Source organism: Callospermophilus lateralis, chromosome 3, assembly GCF_048772815.1.
Source record: "Callospermophilus lateralis isolate mCalLat2 chromosome 3, mCalLat2.hap1, whole genome shotgun sequence".
Classification (NCBI taxonomy): Eukaryota; Metazoa; Chordata; class Mammalia; order Rodentia; family Sciuridae; genus Callospermophilus; species Callospermophilus lateralis.
In genome coordinates, this window is record NC_135307.1 from 42,896,795 (window position 1) to 42,915,548 (window position 18,754).

General features: G+C 39.1%; 1 protein-coding gene and 1 long non-coding RNA gene across 18 annotated transcripts in view; one reads left to right on the forward strand and one right to left on the reverse strand.

Moving 5' to 3' along the window:
• Hectd1 (HECT domain E3 ubiquitin protein ligase 1) overlaps positions 1 to 3,803 on the reverse strand; it is a 92,150-nt gene extending 88,347 nt beyond the window's left edge. For 13 of the 17 annotated variants that reach the window (XM_076850150.2, XM_076850151.2, XM_076850149.2 and 10 more), the window contains exons 1-2: positions 3,444 to 3,802; positions 1,902 to 2,062 (exon numbers count right to left, since the gene is read on the reverse strand). In XM_076850150.2, the coding sequence (XP_076706265.1) occupies positions 1,902 to 2,041 (140 nt within the window). In that variant the 5' untranslated portion in view covers positions 2,042 to 2,062; positions 3,444 to 3,802. Of the gene's footprint in view, positions 1 to 1,901; positions 2,063 to 3,041; positions 3,086 to 3,443 lie in introns of those variants that run through there. The other 4 variants (XM_076850145.2, XM_076850136.2, XM_076850142.2 and 1 more) reach the window with 2 other exon arrangements.
• Positions 3,804 to 3,889: 86 nt separating this feature from the next.
• On the forward strand, positions 3,890 to 11,673 carry LOC143395188 (uncharacterized). The gene is made up of 3 exons (XR_013090748.2): positions 3,890 to 4,009; positions 4,365 to 4,476; positions 10,807 to 11,673. It is a non-coding gene; the product is annotated as an uncharacterized LOC143395188 (long non-coding RNA).
• The last annotated feature ends 7,081 nt before the right edge of the window (positions 11,674 to 18,754 follow it).

The following is an 18,754-nucleotide window of genomic DNA, read 5'->3' on the forward strand; positions in this document are numbered from 1 at the left end:
GGCTGGCTTTGAATTTTCAATCCTCTTGCCTCAGCCTCCTGAGCTGCTGGGATTACAGGCTTCCGCTACTGCGCCCAAACTATTCTTTGCTAGAGAATAAATGTTCCTTTGACTAGCAAAGAAAGTTGTTTTCTTTTGAACTATGAAAAAATCCTACTTGTAAAGATCTTTTACAAAGACAAGAAGAAAGGTATCTGTGGAACTTCAGTGTGTTTTCTGCTACAAAAAGTGAATGGTTCAAAGAGTAAAAATCTTTTGTAATGGTTGATGTCTCAGGAATAAGTTGGATATTCAATGTTTGGGGGAAGCTTTTAGTCTAAATTAACAATCAGTAAAGTATTTTGTTTACTGTATCCCTGCTATTTTTGCTATCCTCCTGCCTCAGCCTACCTATCTGCTGGAATTATAGGCATGAGCCACTGCATCTGGCTCCTGTTCTGATTTTAAAACTCCAGATTTTGTTTAAAAAAGAATAGAGCTCTATTTTTCTATAATCTTGCCAAAACAGGTGTAACAGGGGGTGAAATTATTTTTATGTATAAATTTAAAAAATAGCTAAAATAAATTGACCACTAATTGATTTTTATTTTTTTTAATCAAAATAATATTGTTTTAACAACTTAACAACCAATAAGTATTTACAACTCATAAGAGAAAATAATCAAAGATACGATGTCAGAGCTGGATATATAACCCATTCACCTAGCAAGTAAGAGGCTCTGGGTTCAATCCTTCACACCACAAAAAAAATCTAAAAAATAAAAATACTTCAATTTAACAAGAAATGTAGTCTTTATTCCCACCTCAAATTTTAGGTCAAAATCTCAAATATTTTCTACTTATCTTAGAATAACATTAAAATAAAGAAACATCAGTTTTTTGATTACTTATTATTAAAATTCAGAACTGTAAATACAAATTAAACTGTAAAAAACAAGCATGTTCAACATTCAGAAGAATGGTTCATCATGCTAGACCAGCATCCATTTTATAAGAGAAAAAACATGACTTTTTTTTAAATATTTTTTTAGTTGCAGATGGACACAATATCTTTATTTACTTATTTTTACTTAGTGCTTAGGATTGAACCCAGTGCCTCACGTGTGTGACACAGGCACTCTACCACTGAGCTACAGCCCCAGTCCAGAAAAATACGACTTTAATGGCCCATCTACTAATGAATCCTCTTTCATATTTTTGCAGACATTCTGTTATAGCCTCGGATTAAAACTATTTAAACACTCCAAAATGTTTTTACTATTCCAAAAAGTATATTCTATGTTTTAACTTCTAATTTATACCTTCCCAAAATGAAATTTATAAACAAATAATCTGCATGAACAAAAGTACAACGTCATAGGACTTTAACACCAATGAATGGGCAACTCAAAATCATGTTCACTATTGGGGTTGGGGCTGTAGTTCAGTGGCAGAGCGCTTGCCTAGTATGTGTGGGGCACTGGGTTCGATCCTCTGCACCACATAAAAATAAACAAATAAAAGCATTTTGTCTGTTTACAATTAGAAAAATTGTTCACTATCATTTCTCTTATTTTGTCAGTTTCTCACTACAAAAATACCTTTAAAGATAAATATTTGTATTCTCCCAAGTTTATGACATTTTTTAAATGAATCAACCAAGCTATCAGTTAATATTAGTACTCCCAATTCCCATTTGTTCAACAAATATGTATTTGCATAATCATAATCATTGTCACCACAGTAACCATAATTCTCACCTACCACTTTTAATTTCTCAGAAGAGTGTAAAAACAAAGCTACAGAAATTTCTGAAATGTTTTAAAAACTCCTAGAAGTTTCTATCCAAACTGAAGTTAACAAATGGTTGAAAAAAGATTTCACTACAGCAACCCTAGAGAAAGATGAAGGAATGAACTTACGTTTCAAAACAACGATCCACGTTGTCTGACATCAAAAGCAGCATGCATAGCTGTTCAAGGGCTATTAGTTGCATGTCCCTTTCATCTCCTTGTCCCATCTGTAGCCATTCCAGCAATGTATCCGGATCCACATCTGCCATGTTTTTTTAAAAGCCTCTTTGCTTAAATAAAAAAAAAAAAAAAAAAAAAAAAGTGAGGGGGTTCACTTAAAGTCCAGGACTCATCAGATTAGTTTATTTTTTTTTCTTTTATATCTAACTAAATCAAATTTTCCTGGTGTTCACCAAGGAATTAAAAACCCCTACATAAGTTTAAATATAGTGCTTACTGCAGTTTTCAACTTTCCCTTATTCCTCGGGTTTACATATACAGATATACTAAACAAAAACCAGTTTTGCACAAAAGTATAAGCTGATTAGGTAGCTGCTTAACTAGAAACCAGAGCTGACCCTGTCAAAGACAGTCAAACATCACTTATGTATGTTCCAAAAGGCAGAGAATACCTCCAAAAGTTTTTTTTTTTTTTTTTCCCCCAGCAAACTTCTTTCCCCATTTTCCACCCAAATCTAAGCTTCAGGTAAGGATCAGGTGCAGTACTTTTAAAGGAGTTTCTAAGCATTTTGATCTAATGCCCTCTCAAAACTGAGTTTCTCCTTTAAAATTACCTCCAATTTCACAAATTCTGCTAATTTCTCATTTTAATTATTCCTGTTTTAAATCAATCTATTAATAAAAAAAACTGGTTAGGAATTTTCGACTTGGCAACTGTTCCTGAAAAGTTCAAAAAGAAATGTTAAAAGTAAATGCAAGGAATTAACAGGTTACGAATCAGAATATAGGCCAATCTGCGGCCCTCTTTCTCCATGCCCACAAGATAGGGCAACTGGTTTAAAAAAAAAAAAAAAAAATCGAGAAACAACCCCAACAGGCAAGCCATGACAAAAGCTCTTCGTAAGCGCCCTGATCAGACGACAGCTTTGGGTCCCACGTAATCTGGCTGCGGCTGGGGGAACCAGGAACCAAGTGGCGAGTCGCGGTGGACACCCAACGGCGGCGACCACCAGGGTTGACCCAACATCCCTGGCCAGGACGAACCTGACGCCGAGAGGCGTAGGCACTAAACCCCGCTAAGTTAGCTACCTGTGTCTAGGAGGGGAAGTTCTGGAGAAGAAGCAAGCCTGCGTGCTCAGGGGTAGAGCGCCGAGCCCCGCAGGGCAGCGGGTCTCCAGAGAGCGGCGCCCGGAACTCCCGGCGGCTCGACAGGACGTCCCTAGTCCCCGCCGACTGGCGGACCCTTCTCAAGGGCAAGAGGAGCTCGCCATGGGCTCCGGAGTGGGCCAGGCGGGCCCCGCCGCCCGCATGGTCAGGGGAGGGGAACAAAGGGGCCAAACCGGAGAGTAGGCAGCAACCCGGCCGACCTCACCCGGCGCCGGGGTCCCGTTCCTCGCCCGCCGCTGGGCGTCCGGGATTCCGGCCCCAGGCCCGACCAGGACCTCCCGACAGCCGGAAGCGCTCCCGCCTACCCTTCCCGCAGACTCTTACCCTAGCTGGTCCTCCCAAACCGCTCCAGTCCAGCTCCAAGCAGGCCGCGGGCAGAGCCAGGCCCGGCCGCGGCCCTCGAGTTCCCAGGAAGCCGCAGGCCGCGCAGGTCGAGCCGGGCAGGCGGCACAGGAAAAGCCGCGTCTCGTCCCTCCCCTTCCTCCGCGGGGACCTGGTGACAGGGAGGGGAGAGGTTTCTCTGAGCGGCAGCAGCCAGAGCAGGTCCGGTCTCCGGCACGCGGCTCCTCAGGCCCTGCAATTCAGAGGGAGGCCCGCGCAGTGCTGCCGGCGGCCGTGGCGGGGGGAGGCCGCGTCCATCGCGATCCGGGAGGGGGAAGGGAGGAGGGTCGAGCGAGTGCCGGGCGGGGAAGCTGCTGAGGGCAGGCGAGCCCGGCGGAGGCGGAGCGAATCTGCCCAGCCGGCGGCTACCCCACGAGCGGCCACCTGGGGCGCTGCGGAGGCGCCAATGGGAGCGCCGGGCTGCCGGACGCTCTCACCCCGCGGCCTCGGGCTGTCTACTATGGCTCTCCTATGGTCCGCCCTGGCACCCTTCTCGCTTCGCTGTCAATGTGAGCGCGCCCCAGCACCCCGCGCACACTCGTGCACGCACGTTCGCCTTGCTTTGCACTGTGTCTAGCACTTCGCGTGCTCCTGCCGTAGGCCCCAGCGTAGTACGGCAGGGCTGTGGCTCAACCCGTCCCCGCCACGGCTTCCGCTCAGGCGACCCGCACCGGCCACGAGCATCCCTGGCCCCAGCCACCCCTCCCCGTGCACGGAAGTGCGTCGCGTGAGGAAAAACGCCTCCCCTGGGTCTTGGGAGGCAAACCGCCTTGCGGTTCTCCGGTTCTCCGATTGAAACCCTTTCTCACAACCCTGATAAATAGGTATTTTATTACCGAGTACGTTATTTTCTTCATTTGACAGATGAGGGGACTGAAGCTCCAAGAAAGCGAGAATTCAGGCCCGATGTCGTCCCCAGTAAGCAGCAGCAATGAGGTGACTTTCGGCTCCATTTCCTGTGGCTTGTGGTCACAAGGTACTTCCATGGTTATTCCTTTCAAACTTAACTTCACTCTCATTGAAAATAAAATATTCCTACCTCTAGGACTCAATTGGAGAAATTTTAGGATGGAATTAACTGAATATGGATTTTTTTAAATCAAGAAATAAATTCTCTTTATTTGTGAGATAAGTAAAACTAAGCTAGAGTCCTACTATACTCCTACTTTTTAAACAAACAACAACAAAAAAGAATATTTCACGCCAATATTTGAGACACAGTCAGAAGAGCTGCAGTGTATGCTTAAAGAAACCGTATTTTGAAAATTAGATTAGTCCTTCAGATACCTGTTTATGTCCAACTGTCACAGGTGATAGTCCCCTAGATCTCCTATTGACAAATAAAATAAAGGGAACATGACAGAAGATTCAACTATCTTGATACAATTACCACACATTAGAACAATTATTTAGAAGCCATGAGTGTGAGTTGGAGCTGCTGTTGTGGGGGTGGGGAGAATCTTCAAAGCAGGAAGTGGCATGCAGTCCTTCTGGACCTTGAAGAATGGTTTCAATGCGGACACTGAAAAGGTGGGAGAAGATACAAGCAATGCCTTTTGCGTTGGTAGTCTGAGGAAGAGGATCCCTGTCCCCAGTAAAAAGTTTGGGCTCTAGTATGAAGAGCCTAGAATGCAGGTGCAGAAATTAGGCTGTGCTAAGCAACAAGTTCTGGACTAGAATACTGGAAAAATTAGTCTTAAGAAGATTTGTATGGCCAGAGTGTACAGAATGGCTAAAGGGAACTACCTAAACAAAGAGATTAGCTGGAAGGTTGTTGAAATACTCTACAGTGAAGAAAAGGAAGTCCCAGTTATTGAAGAATGGAGAAGTTTACAACTAAAAATTATTTTAAAAGACTACATATTAGACTTAAAGATTAACTTTTTTTTTTTTTTCATGGTACCAGGTACTGAACCTAGGGGCTCTGTACCACTAAACTACATCTCCACCCCTTTTTATTTTTTGAGACAAGATCTCACTAAATTGCTGAAGCTGGCCTCAAATTATCTCTCCTCCCTGCCTCTCAAGTTCCTGGGATTAGAGGCTTCCATTACCTCATTGTCAAATGATTAACTTTAATTTTTTTTTAACTCCTTACCTGTAGAGAGGACCTAGAAGCTAGGAAAATGGTGATCTACTAACAGAAAAATTAGGAAGACTAACCTATCCCTTAACTAAGTTTTTTAAATGCTATTTTCCTCTATTCCCACCCATTTCCTGCCCCAAAGATTAATAACTATAGTGCATTTTCATAAGCCTTATCAAAAGAATACTGTGACTTTTGATGTGCTTTTTAAAGAATTCAATATATATATATATTATATATATATTATATATATATTTATATATATATATATAAAATTTTTTGTGTGTGTGCTATTGGTTGAAGCCAGTGCCTTGCTCATGTGCTGTATCACTGAGCTACACCCCCAGCCCATGTTACTATTTTAAATTCAAACATGAAAAAAATTCAAACATAAGACCCCAGGACAAGAATATTAAAGAAAAGTCCTGAAGAAAACAAGATACAGATGAAATTAACTGACCATACTTGAATACTTTTCCCCCCCAAAAAAAACAGGAAGTGTTTACATGCTAATATTTCACCTTGACGCCAAAGATCTAAGAATCATGAATATTTAGAATTACTCTGTGCCAGGCACAGTGTAAGGCCCAGTAAGTCACAGACCTCATCAGACTGTAAAAAGTCTACAGGAAGGTAGATGTAAACATAATCTTGTCTCCCTTCTCATAGTGCTTATTACATATTATCAGGTACACTGGAAACATCATGAGGTAGGTAATGGTATCTTGAAAGACTTCAAAAATAACATGGCGGGGCTTGGGATGTGGCTCAAGTGGTAGCGCGCTCGCCTGGCATGCGTGTGGCCTGGGTTCGATCCTCAGCACCACATACAAACAAAGATGTTGTGTCCGCCGAGAACTAAAAAAAAATAAATATTAAAAAATTCTCTCTCTCTCTCTCATTCTCTCTCTGTCACTCTTTCTAAAATAAATAAATAAATAAATAACATGGCTAATGAAGTGGCACATGACTATTATCCCAGCAACTCAGGAGGCTGAGGCAGGAGGATTGCAAGTTAAAAACCAGCCTGGGCAGTTTACCAAGAACTTGTCTCAAAAAAAAATTTTTAAAGGGATGGGAATTTAGCTCACCCCTGGGTTCAGTCCTTTGTACCACAAAAAATGAAAGAAGATGTATGAACTAGAACTCAAATGTTGAGTCAGAGCTGGCCAGATACTAGGATGACCATGTGGAGAGACCTAGAGGTGTGCTGAAGACTCCTTCTGGGGGAAGGAGCTTTTGGGCTTCAACGCCACCCTTATGAAAGATCTTTAGTACGCACAGTCACTGTGATCCATCACAAGACCAAAAAGGAAGATTTAAACTCACTGGGCTGGAGTTGTGACTCAGTGGTAGAGCATTTGCCTGGCATGTGTGAGGCTCTGGGTTCAATCCCCAACACTACATATAAATAAATAAAATAAAAGATCCATTTACAACTAAAAAATATTTTTTTTAAAATTTAAACTCACATTTGATTAACTGTCATGTACTATGAATTCATTTTTTAAGTAAATACTATAATTATCTTATGTATGACATAATTATGTGGCATTATGTTTTATATGTATTAAAAACATTAATTGGCCAGGTATGGTGGCACACATCTGTAATCCCAGTGGCTGGGAAGCTGAGGTAAGAGGATCGAAAGTTCAAAGCCAACCTTAGCAAAAATGAGGTGCTGAACAACTCAGTGAGACCCTGGCTCAGTGGTCAAGTGCTCCTGAGTTCAATCCCTGGTGCCCAAAAATAAATAAATAAAATAAAGACAGTACTCTACACTGGAATTACTATTTTTCAGCAAGAAGGAAGGTAACACATTATCTTTATTTTACATTTAAAAAAAAAAAAAGTATACCTGTTATACCTTCCTGCATACAGAAAAAAAAAAAAAAAAATCAATGCAGTACTTTTTTGTGCTGTGCCCAATTTGTTACCCAGCCTCTCCTATAATATTTCCAGTGTTGGGAAATTATTGCTTCATAAAGCAGTGCATTTTACTTTGATCTATGAGCTCCAGTTATTACACAGTATGATAGTGACATAAGAATCAGCAGACCAATGTTTGAAACCCACTTCTCCATTTTAGAAGCTGGGTAAACTTGGAGAAGTTAATAACTCCTTCAAGCCTCAGATTCCTCATATAAGAAATGGGATAACAACAACTACCTAATATGATAGGAATAATAACTAAAGGAAATTATTATGTGGAAAACTTAGGCCAATCATTCTTGACCTTTGTTTCATATTAAATTCAAGCAAGATTTTTTAATTTTTTGTTTTATTTATCTATTTATTTTGTAACCCGGGATTGAACCCGGGGTGCTTAATCATTAAGCCACACCTCCAGCCCTTTTTACTTTTGTTTTTTTACTTTGAGACAGAATCTCACTAAGTTGCTTAAGACCTTACTGAGTTGCTGAGGCTGGCTTTGAACTTGTGATCCTCCTCCGTCAGCCTCCCCAGTTGCTGGGATTATAGGTATGTGCCACCATGTCTGGTATGGCAAGCTTTTTTAAAATAGACTTTATTTTTTAGAGCAGTTTCAAGTTCACATAAATTGAACAGAAAGTACAGGGATTTTTCCATATGTATCCTGCCTTCTCACATGCATAGCCTTTGTTACAACCAACAATGAACCTACATTGATATATCACTCTCACTCAGAGTCCAGGGTATACATTAGGATTCACACTTGGTGTTATACACTCTATAGAGTAGGATAAAAGTCATGACATGTATCCACCTTTATAGTATATGCAATAGTCTCACTCTCCTGTTTGTCTCTCTTTCTCCGTAATCCACTTAGTCAAAAATTAGTCAAACACTAATTTTCTTTCTCTCTCTCTTTAGTTTTGCCTTTTTCACAGTGTCATACAGTTGGAATCATACAATATAGATCCTTTGCAGATTGGCTCTTTCATCTAGCAGTATACATTTAAGGTTCCTCCATGTCTTTTTATGGCTTGGTAGTTTATTTCTGTTGTTGTTGTTGATATGCCTTTATTTATTTATTTATTCATTTATTTATATGTGGTGCTAAGAATCAAAACCAGTGCCTCACACATGCTAGAAAAGTGCTCTCCACTGAGCTATCACCCCAGCCCAGTTTATTTCTTTTTTAGTGTTAAATATTCCATAAGTTTAGTGTTAAATATTCAATTGTTTAAACATACCAATTTATTTATCTATTTATTTACTGAAGGACATCTTGGTTGCTTGCAAGTTTTTGTTTTTCTTTTTGTTTTGTTTAGTTTTGGTCCTGGGAGTTGAACCCAGGGCTTGTGAGTGCTAAGCAAAGGTTCTACCACAGAGTCCTCTCCTTCCACGTTTTTTGTTTGTTTGTTTTGCGGTTTTTAAATGGTTGGTTGGTTTTTGTTTTGGTACTGGGGATTGAACCCAGGAACATTCTTCTACTGGGCTACTTTCTCAGCCCCTTTAAAAATATTTGTTTTTAATTTTGAGACAGGATCTCACTAAGTTGTCCAGACAACTTGTGATCCTTCTGCCTCAGTCTCCCAAATTGCTGGGAATAAAGGCAAGCAACACCACACCTGGCCTAAGTTTTAACAATTATGAATAAAGCAGCTATAAACATCTGCGTGCTGATGTTCACATCTGTATGCTGGTGTTTATATCTGTGTGCTGGTGTTTATGTAGATGTACTCTTTTGGAAAAATGCCAAGGAGGGTGTTTGCTTGATCATTTGGTAAAGTATGTTTAGTTTTGTAAGAAACTGCCAAATTGTCTTCCAAAGTGGTTCTCCCGTTTTGCATTCTCACCAGCAAGGAATGAGACATTCCTTTTGCTCCACATCCTTGCCAGCATTTGGTATTGTCAGTGTTTTGGATTTTTACCATTCTAGTAGAAATTTAGTGATATCTCATTGTTTTAATTTGCAGTTCATTAGTAACATATGATGTTAAGCATTCTTCATATACTTATTTGCCATCTGTGTATCTTTGGTGAGATGTCTGTTCAGGTCCTTTGTCATTGTTTAAACAAGATGTTTTTGGTACTGGGAATTGAACCCAGGGGCACTTTACCACTAAGCCACATCTCCAGTCCTTTTTATTTTTTCTTTTGATATAAAGTCTTGCTAAGTTGCCAAGACTAACCTCAAATTTGTGATACTCCTTATTTAGCCTTTCTGGTGGCTGGAATTATAGGTGTGCACCATCATGCCCAGCTGTTTATGGTTATTTTAAAATATGTTTTGTATCTAATTGCAAAAAAAAAAATGAGTTCACTTGAGGATTTTTCATCCTTGGTTTGAACATTGAAATCCATAAACAATTTTTAAAAATACTAAAGATTCTAGCGAGGCATGGTGTCACACACTATGGGCAGAGGATACTGGGGATCAAACCCACAGGTATTCTGCCACTGAGCCATATTCATAAATCTTTTCTTAATTGTTTCAAATTTTAAGACAGGATCTCAATAAGTTGCTGAGGCTGGTCTTGAATTTGTAATCCTCCTGCCTCAGTCTCCCAAGTAGCTGGGATTATAGGTACATGCCACTGTGCCCAGCAATATTTAAGATTTTTTGGCGGGTGGGTACCAGGGATTGAACTTGACCACTGAATCACATCCCCAACCCTATTTTGTATTTTATTTAGAGACAGGGTCTCACTGAGTTGCATAGTGCCTCACTTTTGCTGAGGCTGGGTTTGAACTCACAATCCTCTTGCTTCAGCCTCCTGAGACACTGGGATCACAGGCATGCACCACCGTGCCCAGCAATATTTAAGATTTTTAAACCTCACAATAATTTAAATACTTGTGTTCCTGTATTCACTTTTTTATGAAATAAAGAGGTAGTAACATTATTCTGGGGGAAAACCAAAGGAAAGATTTATTTTTGAAATTAATTGAAAACATGTGGAACTCAGCCAGGTACCATGATACATACCAGTAAGCCCAGTGACTTGGGTGGCTGACACAGGAGGATCATGAATTAGAGGCCAGCCTTAGCAATTTAGCAAAACCCTAAGAAACTTAGCGAGACCCTGTCTCAAAATAAAGTATTTTAAAAAGGGGCTGGGAATGTGGCTCTGTAGTTAGTTAAGCACCCTGAATTCAATTCCAGATACCAAAAGAGAAAAGAAAAAGAAACAATACATGGAGCTTAATATATGCCAACTGACTTACAATTAATTATTCACTTAATCCTCTAATAACTATAAGTGAGATAATATAATTGCCTCTTTTTTACAGAAAGGGAGACCAAGGCCTGCAAAGATTAAGTCATCTATTCAAGGTCATACACTAGTAAACAACAGAGACAAGCTTTGAACCCAGAAAGCCTGACTGCGGAATCTCCTAGCTATGACCCTCTGCTATCTCTTTGAGTTAAGTGATTTTTTTCCCCCTGATGACAAGAAATGAAACACTGTGCTGAACATGGTGGTGCTCACCTATAATCCCCACAATTTGGTAGGTCAAGGCAGGAAGATCATAAATTCATGGCCTGACTTAGCAATTTAGTAAGGCTATAAGCAATTTAGTGAGACCCTGTCTCAAAATAAAAAGTAAAAAAGGCTGGGGATGTAACTCGGTGGTAAAACACCCCTGGGTTTAATCCCCAGTACCAAAAAAAGAAAGGAAAGAATATACTATGAGGAATTGAGCCTATAGAAATTATGAGTGCAAAAAAATAAATATACCAGGATGCTTATCGCAAGATTTTGTACTCATTAAATATTAAAAGCAATCTATATATCCAGTCAATGGCAGAGTGAACAAATGAAGTATGGGACATTTGTTAACCTGTTTAGTTGTTTTAAAAAAAAAACTGACTTAGAAAAATGACAGTTTTTTAAACTAGAATAGAAAGTTGCAGAATCATAAACACCTTAACATCCCATTTTAAAACTTTACTGACTGGTCATGATGGCACACACTTGTAATCTCAGTGGATCAGGAGGCTGAGGCAGGATGATCAAAAGTTCAAAGCCAGCCTCAACAAATTAGGCCCTAAGCAACTTAATGAGACAGTGAGACCCTGTCTCAAAATAAAAATTAAAAAGAGGTGGAAAGGGTGGGGGTTGTGGCTCAGTGGTCGGGCGCTTGCCTAGCATGTGTGAGGCACTAGGTTTGATTCTCAGCACCACATATGAATAAATGAATAAAATAAAGGTTCATCAATATCTAAAAAAAGATATATTTTAAAAAGGTGGGGGTGAGGATGTAGCTCAGTGGTTAAGTGCCCCTGGGTTCAATACTTGGTACAAAAAAAAAAAAAAAAAAAAGAAGTCTTTTTTGTTTTGTTTTGTTTTAATTAGTTACACATGACAGTACAATGATCTTGACATATCATACATTTGAATCAGATGGGGTATAATTTCTCATTTTTCTGAGTGTGCAGGTTGCAGGAGAGAGAAGTCTTTTTTTTTTTTTTGTGTGTGTGTGTGTGTGTGTGTGTGTGTCTGTCTGTATGAATGAACAGGCTACAATTATATTGTTATGCAATTTGAAGGTAATTGGAAATTAAACCTTAAACCTTTTTCTTGGACTGTTTTGTATTGCCAGAGTCCAAAATTTATCTGTCCATCGTCATCTAAGATCATCTGTCATTCTAGGAGTAATTTTTATCACTTGTATCAGGTAACTTGAGAAGCCTGAGCGTCAGGTTTTGAGCTGAGCCAGAAAAAGTAGCTGCTTTACTTAAGCCATAAGGATTACACTTCTACTCTCAGAGATTGGTGTGTCTGTGATAGCAGAGAGGTGAGCAGTTATCCAGGAAAGCTGCTTAGGAGAAAAATCCATCTAGGTCATTTAGAACCCAAATTATCTTTTACTTCCCTAGAGGTCATTTGCCATAAATGATCTAAATCCTTTTCTATAAGACCTAAGTAGGTAAATCAGAATTTAGTATAAACTTGGAGCCCAGGGAATCATGTTTGATTTACTAGGTAAATGCCAGTGGCTGATAACATCTGCAGACTATGGACATGTATTATTAATGTGGGAATGTGGGCATGCTGATGTATTCTAGAGATAAGGCAGTGTATTTCTTGACCAAGGAAATCAACCAAAAAACTTTCAAGGAATGGCTGTCTATACTAGTTTTTCTTTCAAAATCATCATGACTATGTATGATTTTCAGAATTTACTCAATTTTTCTTTTATCTTTATATTCAGTTTCCTGATATATGGCATATACATATAATAGCTATATTGAGATACAATTTAAATACCATGAAGTTTATCCCAAGTATACAGTTCAGTGGATATCAGTATATTACACCTCAGTCACCACCAATTCCAGAACATTTGCATCACCCTAATAAAGAAAACCTATACTCAGTCAGGCACGGTGGCACATGCCTGTAATCCCAGTGACTCCAAAGGCTGAGGCCTGAGGATTCCAAGTTTGAGACCAGCCTCAGCAACTTAGTGAGATGCTGCCCCAAAGTAAAAAATAAAAATGGCTGGTGGGGCTGGGGTTGTAGCTCAGTGGTAGAGTTCCTGCCTAGAACACATAAGACACTGGGTTCAATCCTGAGCACCACATAAAAATACATAAATAAAATAAAGGTATTTTTAAAAAATGGCTGGGAATGTAACTCAGTGGTTAAGTAATCTCAGTGACTCAGAAGGCTGAGGAAGGATGATTACAAGTTCAAAGCCAGCCTCAACAAATTAGGCCCTAAGCATCTTAATGAGACAGTGAGACCCTGTCTTACAATAAAAATTAAAAAGGGGTGGGGAGGATTGGGGTTATAGCTCAGTGGTAGGGAACTTGCCTAGTATGTGTGAGGCACTGGGTTCAATTTTCAGCACCGCATATAAATAAATGAATAAAATAAAGGTTCATCAACTACAAAAAAACAGAAACAAAAACAAACATACTTACCACCACTTGTTATTATCTGACTTTTTTTGTTTTGTTCTTTTGGTGGTGCTGGGGATGGAATCCAGGGCCTCACACATGGTAGGTAGGACTGAACTATGGCCCCAGACACTTTTCTTTCCTTCTTTTTTTTTTTTTTTTTTTCCTGAAGCAAGATCTCACTATACTGCCCAGGCTGTCCTTGAACTCTTTTTTTATTATTATTATTATTTCTTACATATATCACAATAGAGGAGTGCATTATGTTCATAATTTTTTTTGCATTACAATTCTTTTTTTTTTTTTTTAAAGAGAGAGTGGGGGAGAGAGAGAGAGAGAATTTTTTTTTTTAATATTTATTTTTTAGTTCTCAGTGGACACAACATCTTTGTTTGTACGTGGTGCTGAGGATCGAACCCGGGCCCCACGCATGCCAGGCTAGCGCGCTACCGCTTGAGCCACATCCCCAGCCCTGCATTACAATTCTTAATACACCTTTATACCACAATTTATCAAATCTCTGTTTGTATATAAGGTATGTTGACACCAAATTCACATCTTCATACATGAATTTTGTATAATGATGACCATCTCCTTCCACTATCCTTGCTATTCTCATTCTCCCTCCTTTTCCCTCCCATCCCTATTCCCTATCTAGAGGTAATTTTCCACCCATGCTCTCCCTCCCTACCCCACTTTGAGGCACCCCCTCTTATATCAGAGAAAACATTCAGCATTTGTTTTTTTGGGATTGGCTAACTTCACTTAGCATAATTTTCTCTAATGCCATCCATTTCCCTGCAAATGCCATGATCTTATTATTTTTTAGTGCTGAGTAATATTCCATTATGTATAAATGCCACATTTTTTTAAATCCATTCATCCACTGAAGGACATCTAGATTGGCTCCATAATTTAGCTATTGTGAATTGTGCTGCTATGAACATTGAAGTGGCTGTGTCCTTGTAGTATGCTGTTTTTAGGTCCTTTTGGTATAGTCTGAGAAGAGGAGTAGCTGGGTCAAATGGTGCTTCCATTCCCACCTTTCCAAGGAATCTCCATGTCCTTGAACTGTTGAACTCCTGATCTCAATTGATTTTCCTACCTCAGGCTTCCAAGTAGCTGAGACTATGGACAGAGGCCCTCCATACCTGACATTCTGACTTTTTATTACATCCATCTAATTAATGGATGTAAGGAAGTATCTCATTGTGATTTTGTTTGTGGAGCTGGGGATTGAACCCAGGGCCTTCTGCAAGCTAGGCTAGTGCTTTACCACAGAATTATATCCCCAGCCAAACCTTTTAACATTTTTGAATGTTTTTTAAGAATTTGAAACAAGGTCTTTGTAAATTGCCCAGGCTGGCCTCAAACTTGTGAATATCCTGCCTAGCCTCCAGAGTAGCTGGGATTATAGGCTCAGCCACACCCAACTTCCAGTTGGATCATTTTAAATCCATTCTATAAATATCTGCCTTTGATTTTAGTGTTTGGTCCATTTACATGTAATATAATTACTAATAATGTAAGATTTACATCAGTAATCTTGCTATTTGTTTTCTGTGTGTCTTATGTTTATTTTTTGTCTTCTATTTCCCCATTACTGCTTTCTTTTGTTTTTCGTATGTTCTGTTATATTTTCTTAATTACTTTGTTGTTTCTTTTATTTTCTATTTTTAATTATTTTCTTAGTGGTTGTCTTAGGGACTACAATTAACCTCTTAGTTTGAAAACAAACTCCCAGACCCAGTGGTACATGGGATGATGAGACAGAAGGAATGCAAGTTGGAGACCAGCCTGAGCAACTTAGTGAGACCCTGTCAAATCTAGTTCAGGGCTGGGTATGTAGTTCAATGGTACAGCATATGCTCAGCATTTGCAAGGCCTTGGGTTCAATTGCCATGACCACAAAACAAAACAAAAAACCCTCTTTCAGATTAAGACCAGCTAAATTTTTGTAGTATACATGCTTTTTTTCCCCCTGATAAACCATTTCTTTTCCCTTCCTTTGTGCTATTACTGATATACACTTATCTTTATACATTATATACCCATCAAAACAAGTTTTATAAATATTGCTTTATGTAGTTGTTCCTTAAATTAGATAGGAGAATAAAAGTTACAAATAAAAATACATTTATACTGGCTTTTATATTTGCCTATGTATTTAAATGGTATGCTGTGCTTCTTGAATTTATTTTAAGCTATTGTTAAAATTTTTTATTAAACTATTGAGCTTACATCTGCTATTGACTTCAGATATTTCTCCATTTCAATAGTTTTTGTATTTTAATTATCTAAAGTAATGTTGCTTAGTGGAACTAATGGATTTTGATCAAAAGTTCTAGAGTCTACTAATGGCTTTCAATCCATTGACTGATGGATTAAGCCATGTAGTCACTATCTGGACTTCAATTTCCTTGACTCAAAAGTGGAGAGAATAACATTTGACACTGTAGAACTGCTGATTTCAAATGATTCATGTTCCCAAGTATATGTTCTATCACAGATTAGAGAAGTTCTTTCATAATCTAGTCTACCAGAAAAAAAGGGCAAAGCTTTATATAATATTATCAATTAGTGCTCCAACAATGAGAGAAATTATTTAGGAAAAAATAAAATAGAAAACCTACTTCTGATGACCTAATGCTATTTGCAATATGCTGAAATAAAAAATCCTTCATCTTGCAAATTGCTTTCTGGGGACATTCTATGAAAACAAATATAACTTAAAGAATCCTCTTAACAATATACCTGTTAACAAATACCCATTTATTTAAAAAAGTATAATCATAGCCTAGCATAAGGATCAGATATACCTGATTCTCTAGATTAGATTTTTAAAATTTTTTTTGTAGTTGTAGATAGGCAGAATTCCTTTATTTTATTTGTTTATTTTTATGTGGTACTGAAGATTGAACCTAGTGCCTCACACATGCGAGGCAAGCACTCTACCACTGAGCCAAGGCCTCTAGATTAGATTTAATGTGTTGTCTTATTTTCCTGTTTCACTGGGTCTGAGTCCACCATGCAACCAGCACACTGGTTTCATTAATGAGGTTCTTGGCATAAAAGTTAGCTAGTGAGATCGAAATAAAACACACAGACTCAGTTACCTTTTTCTATGACCAGGTCCAAGACGGCTCCCCCCTCTGGCTCTTACCTCGAACCACCCGGTAGGGCAGCAAGGATTACTCAGGGCTAGCAGGAGAGAGAGAGAGAGAGAGCTCGCCAGGGAGTAGCCTTTTATTGGGGAACAAGAAATTCAGGGGAGAATTCCATCCAATGAAGGTTGAAGGGGGGCCGCACTCCAAGGTCAGGGTCAGTGATTGGGCCCCCGGGGTCAGTGGTCAGTCACACCCCCACATGCATGGGCTCTCTCATCAGGAGAGGGCCGGGAAAACTCCGACACAGCCAGAGCGCCTCAGACCCAAACCGGGAGTCACCCAGTCACATGTGAGAATGGCTCTCCACATCTGAGGTTGACTTTTCCTTTTTTTTTGGTACCCAGGATTGAACTCAGGGGCACTTGACTACTGAGCCACATCCCCAGTCCTATTTTTTTAAATATACCTTTATTTTATTTATTTATTTTTGTGTGGTGCTCAGGATCGAACCCAAGGCCTCACATATACTAGTCAAGTGCTCTATCATAGAGCCACAACCCCAATCCCCTATCCCTATTTTTTGTATTTTATTTAGAGAGAGGGTCTCACTGAGTTGTTTAGTGTCTCACTATTGCTGAGGCTGGCTTTGAACTCGCAATCCTCCTGCCTCAGCCTAGCGAGCTGCTGGGATTACACGCGTGCACCACCGCACCCAGCCTATCATTTTTTCCTAATATTTATTTTTTAATTGTAGTTGGACACAATGCCTTTATTTATTTTTATGTGGTGCTGAGGATGGAACGTAGGGCTTCAAACATACTAGGCGAGAGCGCTACTGCTGAGCCACAATCCCAGCCAGCCCCCTATCATTTTTTTTTTAAGCAGAAAATAGTTATATTCACCTTAGAAATGATTTTAGCTAGTTAAATATTAACTTTTTAGGGATAGGAACTTTTTAGGGATATCACTTAATTTCTACAAACCAGTGACCTATAAAATATTCTGGCTTTTTTTTTCCCCCTTTTCTTTTGCAGTACTAAAGAGTGAACCTAGGGCCTCACATATACTAGGCAAAGGCTCCACAACTGAGCTACATCCCTAGATCTTGTTTTGGCCATTTTTGTTGATCTCATTAATAAAAGAGAGAAAAAAAAAAAGATTCCTTTATACCTAAAGCCAAAGGTGAAATTCTTCATCATAATAGACATTTGAAGATTGAATTTTAGCAGGGACATCAGTTACACCTAGAAAAACAAGGTAGTAGTTATTTGTGAGTTTTGGCTTTTGCTCCTGTCCAACTTGGAAACATCTTTCATATTCAGGTTTTGTTGGTTAATGATGTTCTGATCAGCAAAATTCCTAATTATTAAAGAAAGAGTCAAAGTAAAGTAGATGACCTGGTTAGTTATGTGCTGGTATGATTGAAAACTTACTAGGCATTAATAATAAAGAATTCACTTTGTCCTGCCAGTTTAGGAGGAAAAAGAGGCTAGACTGACTGTATTGTGATCTGCGTAACCACTGTGCAATCTTCCATGCCAAAGTTGGTGGTATAGCACCTTGGAAGAGCACTTGTACAGTGTGGGTGAAGCCATGAGTTTGATCTCTCGTAAAACAACAACAACAACAACAAATAAATAAATAAATAAATAAAGGAAAAATAATTTTCCATCTGATCCTACTTTAATTGATATCTAGCTTTTGCTTTACGCTCTTCCAGGTATTTAAAACTATCCTTTATACCAAATTATATTGTTATATTATGTGCATATATGAATGTGTAACTACAAATCCACTATTATATATAATTATGCACTAATTTTTAAAAAGGAAATTTTTCCTTGTTATCAAGTAAAAATGAAACATATTTTGGTCTTCTTTCACACTCAAAAGAAGGTTTAGGACTGGGCATGGTGGTGCATGCCTATAATCCCAGTGGCTTGGGAGACTGAGACAGAAGGATTGAGGGTTCAAAGCCAGCCTCAACAATGGCAAGGCACTTAGCAACTCAGTGAGACCCTGTCTCTATATAAAATAGGGCTAGGGATGTGGCTTAGTGGTTAAGTGCCCCTGAGTTCAATCCCCAGTACCAAAAAAAAAAAAAAAAAAAAAGGGAGGGGGGCTGGGGGTACCATAAATAAATAAATAAATAAATAAAGGTTCGTTGAAACTAAAAAAAAAAAATTAAAAGGGGTTGCAATCCTCTGAGAAGGAAATGAAGAAA